Raw genomic sequence first — 11,684 nt, forward strand, 5'->3', positions numbered from 1 at the left:
AATAAAGAACTCATATATGGGCTCAGGGGCTGAACACTTTGGACCAATACTACAACAACAACAACGCTTTATCCCACTAGATGAGACTTTGGGCCAATACTATTCCCACTTAATTATTTCTAAGTCCACTCCCATGTTTCCTTGTCGTTTTTTTCTCTCAAAAATACTCTTAAGGGAACACATTTATTCTGTTCACAATACAAAATGGAAATATGTGTTTCAATTTTTTTGTAGGGGTGTGGTGTGCCAAAGCAATACAAAACATAAACACTTTTTTTGTTTTGTATTGGTCCACAACAAAAACTGGAAATACAAAGAAAAACATATTTCAATTTTGTACAAAATACAACAAAAAACTTTTTTTTGTTAAATTAGTTTGCCTCATAATTAATTATATTACTATTTAAAATAGTAACATATGCCATAATTAATTTAATTTCATTTAAAACAAAAAAAATTTCAAAAAAATAACTTGTATATATAATTAATCACACAATAGAAACTTATTTTCATTTGAAATACACAACTAAATTATGTTTCTGTTGTGTTAAATTTGTGTGTGCAAAAATATCAACAAACTATTAGTTTGAGTGTTATTGAATTTGATTTCCTTAAATAAGATCTCGGATTCAAGTCTTGTGGATGAAAAAAAAACATGACTGAAAGAAGAAATTTCACTAAAAATGATCATTCAGATTCTCCGACGAAAATTAATCATCAACGAAATTTGTCAATACCTAGTAATGTCATGGTGACAAAAAATAAGGTGTTCAAAATTTAACGCAAAGGAATAGTTGATAATTGGTTTTTGTGACATGATATACAATGAAAACATATTTTGTTGTTCATTTGTTTGTTGTAATTGCTTTACCAAATCACAGTCTTTATTTATAGCACAACGGAACACATTTTCGTCAAGGGCAATTTCGTAAAATAATTTTAAAAAGTTGGGGGTGGGGGTGGGGGCGGGGGGATAGAAAGCCCAACGCGTTGTTCATATTGGGCTTTTGAGAATTATTCGTTTCCTTCATTTTCCCGCCATTTCTTCCGAAACAGAGGTTTTTTATTTTTTTCCTGCGCCAAGCCGCTAAACCTAACCCTCTTATTCTGTTCAACAGAGAGTGCGTGTGAGAAAGAGAGAAAAAAAAATGAATGCTTCAATGAGGAAAAAGGTTCAAAGGAAGTGTAAGATAAGAGGCTACAACCTCAAAGTCGACGCTCTGAACGAGATCCTCTCCTTCGCATCTCGCTTCGAAGGCCCCGACGAGGACGAAGCCATCGATCTCCTCCTCGTCGAGCTCGATTCATCTCGTAACCTCTCTAACTCAATTCTTTCTATTTCGATTCATTTTCTCAAACACTGAACAAATTGCAGTGAAATCCACCATAATCGACAAGGAGACGGTGCAGCGCGTGGTCAGCCTGTTGCTGGAAGCCACCGAGGCCACCGAGGAAACCTCCGATGCCGCCGCTGCCATTCGCGTCGTCGATGCGTTCCTCATCCCCAAGTATAAATACGACTATAGCAGAAAGCAGTTCTACGAGTAAGTTTTTTTTCCGTCCCTTGCTTGATTTGCCTTTTGGAAATTAATAGTGGCCGGAAGTTCCTTCAACTCATCTATGCATGTTGTTTAATTTGAAATAATGTGTGTGTGACTTGATAGAAACTAATTAGAAATGATTATTTGACTTAGAGCAACAAGTGATAAGTTGTCAATTTTTTTAGAAAGGATTATAATAATTTTTTAGGAATTAAAATTTTCTAGGAAAGATCACAAAAAAAAGGAACTGCTGATAAGATGCCAATGTTCATTTTTTTTTTCTTCTACTTTTTTGTTTTTGGTAATTTCCCCAAATTTTACCTTGGCCTTGAAGAGGATGTACCTATCTTTGGTGTTTGTTGTTAGTTTTATTGTACTCTTATTTAAAATGAGATGAAGTTCATAAACACTGAAGTTTGATATGTAACTGAAAGCCTGGGGAAATTGATGTTACATTAATGGAGTTTTGAAGTGTATTCTGTGACTCTGCTTCTGCATCCCTAATTTAGGACAAATTATAATTTGATTTTATATTTTACATGAGATATGCCAGTTAAGCAATTTATTGGAATTTTTTTATTGGTTGTTGGCTTGGACTTGATTATCATATGACCCAAATTTAGGTCCATGCTCTTGTGTTTCATGCTTTTCTTCCAGGCACACAGGCAGCTTATCTATTCATGGAGAAGCATCAGCAAAGTCAGATCTGTACAGGGAAAGGTTTCTGTTGTTGTTCCAGAGGCTCTCTCGTGACCAGCATTTTTCAGCGCCTGCTTTTGAATCTGAATTTTCACATTTTGGGAGCTGTGAGGTAATATGGGTGCTCTAGTTCGCTATGAACTTTAATTAATTAGTCAGTTGGATATTAACTATGGTCGAGTGTGCATTCAAATTCATACATTCAATTTGGTGTTTTGAGGAGGATTAATATGTAACTTTATGCTATGATGTGCCAGATATCTCCCATTCAATCTCTGGTTGGGCAAACAGGTAGAAGATGGGTAATGGGAGTAATATCTCAGCTGGAGGATGGCCATTACTATTTGGAAGACCTTACAGCTGCAGTTAAAATCAACTTGTCCAATGCAATATCCTTTAGTATCTTGACAATAATTTTTTTTGTTTATTTATTTTGTAAGAGCTTCATAATTTCATTAAATGTTTTACAGTAAATTAAATTTTTCTTCCTTTTGAGATGCTCAAATCCAAGTGATTCGAGGACTTTGGTTCAAAGTGCTTAAAATATATTTGTCCTGTCTTCATAATTTTTTTTATTGATTTTGTATGCTATAACTCATAACAGCTCAATTTTTTTATAAGCATGGATGTATTGTCATCTGTTTCTTTGACAAGCAATACAGGATAACTACAGGACTCTTTTCAGAGAACACTATAGTTGTGGCTGAAGGGGAGATGCTTGTGGAGGGTATTTTTCAGGTTCTTGTTACACCATCTCAATATCTGTCTGCTTCATGTGATTTTTTTGTAAAACGAATCAGTTATTTGATTTGTGTGTTCTTGTATTCCAGAAGTCAATTTATTCAACATGAAGTTCACTAAAGATATGATTGCATCTTTTATGACTTCTAATTTCCTTCTTGTATATGTTTTTATCAAGATAATCAGTTTATTCAGGATGGAGATTACTGAACATTTAGTAGCAGCTTTATGACTGATATAAGTTTAGTTTTGTTTTACAAACTCCCTATCTGATCCAACAATGAATATTATGCATGCCCTTAAATAAACCTGAACTCAAATGCTAAAGCTGAATTAAACAAATAATATTGGAAATAACCTTTTAGATGCCAGATGAAGTTTTTGCATCTGAGATGTTATATGCCTTTTGTCTTTATTCCTAACATATGATGGTCGAGTGATGCCACTTGCACAAGAGTGCAAGTGTCTCCATAAGTACAAACTAAGTTGTTATATATATGCTTGTAAGGAGTGGGGTTTAGTTTCTTTATTTCATCTCTTAGAGAAAAACATTAAAATAAAAAATAAATGTGAGATAAGAAAGCAATGGTTTGTAACTTAAATGTTTATGGAATTAAAAGTCATCATATTTAGGAAACCAGAATTTCATGCATAAATGTTTGGTAAATATCAAACGATAAAATTGTATAGTTCTTCTACTTGAAATTAAATTACATGAATGCATGATTAGATTAACTGGACACTTGGACAGTCACTAGACTTATTTTTGTATTGCTTCTGTCGACTGTTCCTAAAATTTGTAAATTTAATCATATAATATTATGGTTTGTAGTATGGAGCAATTTATTAACCTTCAGAATAAATTATGTGTCGGGAAACATTCATTCTCTCCTATATGTTACATTTTTAAACAATATTGTCTTTACCTTTGAATGCACATGCCTTGTGAAGAAGATTTGTTTAAAGAAACCACTAAAACACACTGGAATTTCTTGTATATATACTTGGTTATTGATGACTTTGAAGGATGCTAATAGCTAAGGAATGAGCACCTTTAACTTCTGTTTTCAAATGCTTTCTTGGCTCTTGCATTCCTAATGTACAGAAGCTTAGAAAATTGTTGCCTATTTGTTTGAATCTTGATACAATTTGATGATGTTCTTGGACTTGTTGAAGTTGATTTAATCTTGACAACTTATCCATTTGTTCAGACTTATGATATTTTCACTTTATTAGCTACATAATTGGTGCTTCTTCTTCTTCTTCTTTTTTTTCTTTCTGCAGGTCTTAACATGTGGATTTCCTCCTTTGGAGGATAGAGATAAGTCAGTTACACTACTTGCAGGGCATGACTTTTTTGGCGCGGGTACTTTCACTAAAGAGGAAACTGTATCTTTATGATGTTCTTCCTTGTATTAAGCTGATGCAAGTTTATTATTATTACGAAACCTGAAGTTTGTTTGGTATCATATTCCCACAAAATGTATCTTTCCTATACCTTTTTTAAATAGATTAGACTGGCAGAGATGGAAGAAAAAGCAGTAAATGACATGTTTATTATACTTTCTGATATTTGGCTAGACAATGAAGAGGTAATTTGAAATTTTTATTTGGTTCTCTTTTTTTCTTCCTTTCCTTAAGCACCTTGTTATTAGTATGTGGCTTGATGTAATCTTGATGCTGTTTTTCCTAGAGAAGACTTTGAAAAAGCTAGAGGTTGTTCTGGATGGCTTTGAGAAGGAGATAGTGGTTCCTTCCTTATTTGTTTTCATGGGAAACTTCTCTTCTAAGCCATGTAACCTTTCATTTCATTTTTATTCGAGCCTCAGGTGAATTCCACTTACGATGTTTGTATTTTGTTCATTAACAGTGATAACTAAAAGTTTGGAGTTAGGAAAGTATAGCTGGGATTAGATTATATTATTTGATGTGCCGTATCATTATAATTAGTTTTAATAAACAATGTTGTCATTATTTAACATTGCTTAAAAAAGGATATTTATTATGTAAGGATAAAAATCATTAGAAACCTTAATATGCAGAATGCAGTTTGGTAAGCTGGGGGAAATGATTGCTGCCCATACACGACTAAAAGAGCACAGTAAATTTCTGTTTATTCCAGGTCCTGATGATGCAGGTATTGACATTGTTGATAATTATTCACGCTCTCTATTTTTCTTCTTCCTGTGTCATACATCACTTTCAGCAATTTCATCCAGGTCCTTCAAATGTTCTTCCTAGATGTGCTTTACCAAAATATTTAACTGAAGAGCTCCAAAAGCACATTCCCAATGCCATATTTTCAAGCAACCCCTGCAGGTTAATGTTACATTAAATATTATTGCATGGGATATCATTAATTTTGTGCTTTATAATTGGTATGGAAGCTGATTGTTTTTACTACATATATCGGTTTGGCTACAGGGTCAAATTTTATACCCAAGAAATTGTATTCTTCCGCCAGGATATGCTGTATAGAATGCGCCGTTCATGTTTGATGCCTCCTTCTACAGAAGAGACTTGTGATCATTTTGAACATGTAGTTTGTCCCTCGTGTGTTTTCTAATTTATTTACCTGGTAACTTTTGGTTTCTAGAATCTTGAAACTAATGAATTTTGGGTTTAAATTGCAGCTTGTTGCTACCATAACCCATCAGAGTCATCTATGTCCACTTCCTCTAACCGTACAACCCATCATCTGGAATTATGACCATTGTCTTTATCTTTATCCAACTCCACACACGGTACTGCTCATATTTGAATTTTTTGTGGCAAAGATATTTAACTCATGTTAGGAATATAAATTGCTACTTTGCAAACTGACTACATATTCTAATTTTTGGGTAAAGTGTCAGAACTGAAGGGTGACTGATTAAATTGGCATGCAATGCTTGAATAGCAGAATCTCTAATACTCATTTTTGTATACATATTTTCTTTTTCATCTTCATGGGAGTAAATGGATGGGGGGATTTGTTAGAATACAGTAGGTAAATTCTGTATATTTGTGTATCTCTGAGTCACCTGATTTTCTAACAGTTAAACTGTTGAACTTTTATTTTTATAGAAAGGAAAACCAAAATTTACCCACCAAAACCGGAAGAAACAACAATTTATTACATCTTCACTTTTTATTATATTTGGCATTTCACATGTCAAGACTTGAAAATAATTTGTAATAAACCATGCAAGAATATTCTGATGTTGATCTCTTTGTTGTGATATCATGACGCAGATAGTTTTGGGAGACAGAAGTCAGCAGAAGGCATTCAAGTACACAGGAATCACTTGTTTTAATACAGGTTCCTTCGCAATTGACAACACATTTGTGGCATATCGTCCCTGCTCTCAGGAAGTTGAATTGTCAGCCTTGCCATAAACTCAGCATAATTTATGTTGGGCTGTCATCCTCTAACCATGAGCATCTCGGACATTTTGGCTTTGCTATTCTTTCATCATACATACGGCCATTGATGAAGCTGGTAATCTGAAATTGCTGCCTTTTCCTCCTGGGAAGATTAATGTGACAGCCGGAATTGTATTGTATCATATAAATTGCCTTGTTAACCAGGGAAAATTGCTGTATAATAGGTATCTACTAAATTAGATTAGTTAAAGCAGTTTATTTGTTTAGATAGATAATATTTGTTAGTTTATACTTCATAGAGACTACGCTATGATAAGTAATTGTTGAAATATCAACCAATGATTTCATGATTTATAAATAGGGATATAACATACCTTGATAACAAATTCATCAAACGTGGTAACTATGAAATGACAATTCTCAAGCTTTCCGGTCTGCTGTTTTCATCATTAATAATTAATAATTTTTGTGGGGAATGTTGAGTTGAATCAAGTTTGACTAGGTTTGATAAGAATTAACTTGGGTTCAAGTTTGACTTGGGTTTAATTTGAATCTTTATTTTTTAGCTAGATTGAAACTTGTGAATGACTTGGTTTAACTTGTTGGCTTGATTTGATTTAAAATTAATAATCATTTATGTTTTTTTATTTATTATATTAAATATTGATATAAAATTAGTTATTTGAATTTAATAACATACATTATGTTTATATAACTTAATTTCTAAATTTTTGTTAAAGAATACTCAAACTTGTGACTTTTAATATATTTTAAGAACAAATTTGAATTTCTTATTATATGATGTTTGATAGAAGAGAAATATGTTTAGGAATCATGATTCTTAGGAACAAATAAAATTTGTTAAATTAATTATTACAAATATTTAGATAATTTTTAGGAATCAAAAGAATTATGTGATATTTTTATCATTGTAATAAAAATAATGATATTTTTATTGTAGTAAAAGAAACCTTCAATTCAGGAAATTAAGATTTTCACCTCTTTCAATGAGAAAAATTTTATGAGAAATTTTTTAAAAATATTTCCAAAAAATATTCTTTCCCAACTTAAGATTTTCATGAAAAGTTTCTTCCCTACCAAATGTCCCCTAAGAACATACATTAGAACAAGGAAATCCACTATCAGACTAAAATAAATCTCACAACTTTTTCTAAAGTATTGTCAATATCACTTCATTTTTTTAAAAAAATTGGGATTCAAACATTTTTTTTTCTAAAAGTTATTAATAATTACACAATTAATTACAAGGTGTCCATATTTATGGATGTAGTGGGATATAGTGTCACCTTTTCCAATCTATAATCAGACTCCTAAATTCCACTCATTTACAAAGACCAATTTTCCAAAAACAAATAAAAATAAAGAAATTTTCAACTTCCCTATTTTTAATAAAATTGTTGATGTCCAATTTTTCTCCATAAATTTTAGTCCCCCTTGTTGTAGTATCCTCTGAGCATTGTTACAAATTTAAAGCACATTTTTCCACGACATTACTCTACAAATTCAAAGGAAGGTTTATCTAAAAAGTAAACCTTCATCTATGAAAATATTTGATTTGTTGACCAATTTTTTAGTGTACCGCAATGAAACGATGTTTTGTTAGGAGCTCCACCTTCAAGACCGTTTTCACGCATCTTCAAACATGCACTAGGTTGCAATTGGAATAATATTAAAAAATATGAGAATAATATTAAAATTTAACCTGCTTCTTGATTTGAGAGTTCAAAAATAAGTCTGCATAAGTTTATTTGAAATTATTATAAAGAAAATTGGCCATAAATTAATTCATTTTCTCTGCTTAGAATTATAAGTTTGGGTTAATTGTAGAATTCGACAATAATGCTCCCTTCGTTTCAAAATAAAGTTTTTTCACAAAAATTATGAAAAGTAATTTATTGAGTGAAAAAATTATATTAAATTATCTTTATTATTTATTCTCTATCTGTTCATCACGTTTTTTTTATTTACAAAATTGAAATAAAAAAGATTAATGCTTCATTGAAAACTTAAAGCATCACTTAAGTCTTAATATTATTTCTTCCATACTTGTATTTTTGCATTAATCATATCAATGCATTTAGAACATCTATATGGAATCTAATGGTGTTCCGCTGTTGCTCATTGTGATTACATTTTATTTCTCTAGTTTTTAGCATTTTTGTTCCAGCAAGTGATGAAAGGTTACAACAAGAATGCAAATGTTGAAGCAAGATACATCACCAAAAGAGGATAACCAAACAACAAAATCCTAGTTAAATAGTAGCCAAACTAATTTTACTTGTTTGAGCATGCCTGATCAGTGCATTCCAGAATCGTTGCCAGTGGTAAAATCAGTAGGCTTGCTAGAAGCCCATGAATAATCTGCAACAATCTCGTCCAACCATGAAACTTAACATGATCACCATCTAACCCAACCCTGGATTTTTATTTTCAGATGCTTCACACAAGCACAGCTGCATATAATGAAAGGAGGTGTTAGTACAGCCACAAGCTGAAAGCAAGCAGTTTATACCTCCAGAAATGTGAAGCATGGATCAAAACTGTTCAAGAGAAAAATGGTTCAAACTTCCTTTATTACTTGAATTAGGTGTGACAGGATATGGCTCAGCTCACTTAATTGATAGATCTTCATTTTACAAATGGCACCCCTGACCCAACTCTTCGGGCATATTCCTCATACCGTGTTCCAAAAAACTGTCTCAAAAAGTATTCTTCATAAGGTATCCGCTTGGCAAAAAAGCGCCAGACAACAGCTGCAAATGCAATAGTTGATATGGGATTGCAGAGCATTATTTGAGTACCAACCGACCAAATGAGGAAACCACAGTACCCTGGATGACGGATATAACTATATATACCATGAGTAATCAGCTGGTGTTGCTCCTCGTGATAAATCTTTATAAGATGTGTAAAGGCTTTCCCAGCTGTTAAAATTCCCATCTTCCTTATAATTTCCCCAATCAGAACCAGTGCCAGGCCCAAATCACTGATCACCCAATGTTCCTTTAGCTCAGGTACTAAAACAATCTCAATGATGTATTCCAGCAACGAAAAAATCATTGCCACAATATAATGTTTGCTAATCAAAAGAGACTTTAGAGTTACATTTGATCTCCCATGAATGACAACTGCTAGAAAATATTCAGAACCGTGAAAGAAGGCAATGGCAAGGAACATTTGAGATAACTGTCTGGAAGCGGTGTAGCTAAGGATTTCTGTCATTTTAGCCAAATGGAGTCAATAAGTATGCCTTGTTTTGCAGTCTGGTTAGTCCTAATGAAATTTGATATGCCACACAGAAAGACTTGACTGGTGAAACTATCTGAGGTACAGGTCAGACCTGAAAAAGATGCTTTGTATTGTAAAATTAGTACTGGAAATTGTATTCTGTCACCAAGAAAATGCTTCAAGAAGGACATCTGTAAAATAAAAACAATTAAGTTCATTCTCAAGTTTTCTCAAGCAAACAGTAACTTCAGGGCTTGTTTCAGATAACATAATCACATTTTAATATGTCCTTCACTACTGCAATGCAAAAATGAAGATACAGGTTACAGGTTCAGAACACTGACATGGTGTTTGACTAGTGGAGGCCACTATCACAATTATCCACAGATTGACAAACTAAATAAATTGTAACAAAGGCAACCAAACCTTATTCCACATGGAGGGGTTGGCTACACAGATCAAACTACACCACTGGCTTGTATCAAAAACCGAATTATCGACATATGTCATGCATTGTTGCAAATCTCTACATAATAGCCAATACCAATCACGGATTAAAGAAAAGGGTTGCACTAGGCAGTGGGCAACTAACTTAGAACTTCGTCAAATATTTATGACAAGCAAAGTAAACCATCTTCCAAATTTGAGTAGCTCTAGTGTTCTACTTTTACCTCATTCTTTCAATAGTTAAAACATCTTAGCCTTGATAAGAAAACAGGGTTATCTAAAACAGCCTTGAAAAAATAAAACTACCCACAAACATGGTATTTAGTATTGTATGATTCACATGATTTGATACGATTCCAGCTGCCACCGATACGAATCGGAGGTTGTCTCGTTTTTGTTCCTGAATCGTTGCTGAATCTCTGTATTGGGGATGAATTGTGTTTGAATGCGATTGCCAGACGAATCGTGTGATTCTTCACCAGCGGCAAGCCTCGCAATTCTTCACCCTGCACAGACTCGTCGGAGAGCAGAATCGCAGGATCGTGAAGACGAGAGTGTTTCCGCGTCCCGTGGCAGAGCGGAGTCAAGTTAGTTTCAGATTTAGGGTTCCTGTGAAGGAGATGACTGGTGTTTGGGCTTGCGGGTCTAGGATAAATTGAGCTCAAAACACTATTCCCTTTTATTTCTATTGCATTTAACAAAAATGCAAACGCCAATTGCAAACACGATAACAACATTCCCAATTACGTGAATGAATTCGAGAAATAATCAATTACGCAATTACTCTATGGTGAATACCCCTTCCCAGCTCCGAGAACTACAGTTAATTGAATTTTTTTTTTTTCAAAAAAAAAAAGTAACAATCTAAGTGTCTAACAAGTATCGAAACAAAAAACAGAAGAGGAAATAGAGAAAGAAGCTTCCATGTTACAGTACCAGATTTAATTCACCATTTCCGAAACAGCAACTATAAAAGCAGCGTTTATAAAGCAATAGGAACCGAAACACCGTACCGTATTGCGATTGTCCGAATCGCAACGTTGTGCTGAGATGATTGACGGTGGCGTGCGTAGATGAATCGATGCAAAATGTGATACTCTGAAAAAACCTAATTAATTGGGGAACAAGATGATTGCGCTAGCAAAATGGTCACACCCATTCATTCATTTCGAAACGCACGTTTCAACTTGTAGTTTGTTACCTTTTCTTTTTGGTATTTTGGCCGGTTTATTTAAACTTTTTAAAAAAATTCTTTAAAAAATATTTTTTATTCTAAGCAGATAATTTGCTCTCCTAAAAAAAGTGGAAATTTTTTTCTTAATAAATGTTTATTTTTTTTAAAAAAATAAACTTAATCAAAAAATCACTTATCATGCAATTTTTAACAATGAAATATGAACACTCTTCTCCATTTTTTTATGACAATTTTTACATATATAACAGGATATTCTTATTAGATTTGGCATAATCTTAATTTGATGGTGTTCTCCAGCATATTTCTCTCCCATGCTCAAGTTAGAGACAGAGAGATAATGAACGAGTATGAATGATTGGTTAGAATGGAGTTGGTTAACTACAATCCTTATGATCTAGCTTTTTTAATAGACTTAATTTTTCTAATTAGATTCTTTTTGGGGTATG

At 33.1% G+C, this 11,684-nt stretch overlaps 2 protein-coding genes across 4 annotated transcripts; one reads left to right on the forward strand and one right to left on the reverse strand.

The window, feature by feature from the left end:
* Positions 1–1,089: 1,089 nt before the first annotated feature.
* On the forward strand, positions 1,090–6,737 carry LOC114389480 (DNA polymerase epsilon subunit B). The gene is made up of 13 exons (XM_028350172.1): positions 1,090–1,311; positions 1,376–1,544; positions 2,199–2,352; positions 2,498–2,629; positions 2,901–2,978; positions 4,266–4,370; positions 4,493–4,573; positions 4,680–4,810; positions 5,024–5,118; positions 5,201–5,300; positions 5,406–5,520; positions 5,615–5,725; positions 6,216–6,737. Exons 1-13 carry the CDS (start codon positions 1,149–1,151, stop codon positions 6,357–6,359), a joined length of 1,578 nt encoding a protein of 525 aa, XP_028205973.1. The 5' UTR covers positions 1,090–1,148; the 3' UTR covers positions 6,360–6,737.
* Positions 6,738–8,386: 1,649 nt separating this feature from the next.
* On the reverse strand, positions 8,387–11,234 carry LOC114390988 (protein-S-isoprenylcysteine O-methyltransferase A-like). 3 transcript variants are annotated; one of them, XR_003662044.1, is made up of 3 exons: positions 11,057–11,234; positions 8,947–9,708; positions 8,387–8,821 (listed from the first exon to the last, which is right to left on the reverse strand). XR_003662044.1 is itself a non-coding variant. In XM_028351961.1 (2 exons), exon 2 carries the CDS (start codon positions 9,588–9,590, stop codon positions 8,997–8,999), a length of 594 nt encoding a protein of 197 aa, XP_028207762.1. In that variant the 5' UTR covers positions 9,591–9,708; positions 11,057–11,234; the 3' UTR covers positions 8,387–8,996. The 3 variants fall into 3 exon arrangements, 2 of the variants coding, with proteins under 2 accessions (XP_028207762.1, XP_028207763.1); XM_028351961.1 differs by having other exon boundaries at positions 8,387–9,708; XM_028351962.1 differs by having other exon boundaries at positions 8,387–9,787.
* Positions 11,235–11,684: the final 450 nt, after the last annotated feature.

The sequence above is a fragment of the Glycine soja genome, chromosome 16 (genome assembly GCF_004193775.1).
Source record: "Glycine soja cultivar W05 chromosome 16, ASM419377v2, whole genome shotgun sequence".
NCBI classification, from domain to species: Eukaryota; Viridiplantae; Streptophyta; class Magnoliopsida; order Fabales; family Fabaceae; genus Glycine; species Glycine soja.

What these genes read in the sequence shown, in the direction of transcription:
- LOC114389480 (XM_028350172.1), top strand. Translation starts at nt 1,149, where the DNA reads ATGAATGCTTCAATGAGGAAAAAGGTTCAAAGGAAGTGTAAGATAAGA. An exon ending in CATTTTTATTCGAGCCTCAG is followed by an intron (nt 4,811 to 5,023) that starts GTGAATTCCACT and finishes CTTAATATGCAG; the next exon opens with AATGCAGTTTGGTAAGCTGG. An exon ending in TCCAGGTCCTGATGATGCAG is followed by an intron (nt 5,119 to 5,200) that starts GTATTGACATTG and finishes AATTTCATCCAG; the next exon opens with GTCCTTCAAATGTTCTTCCT.
- LOC114390988 (XM_028351961.1), bottom strand. Translation starts at nt 9,590, where the DNA reads ATGACAGAAATCCTTAGCTACACCGCTTCCAGACAGTTATCTCAAATG.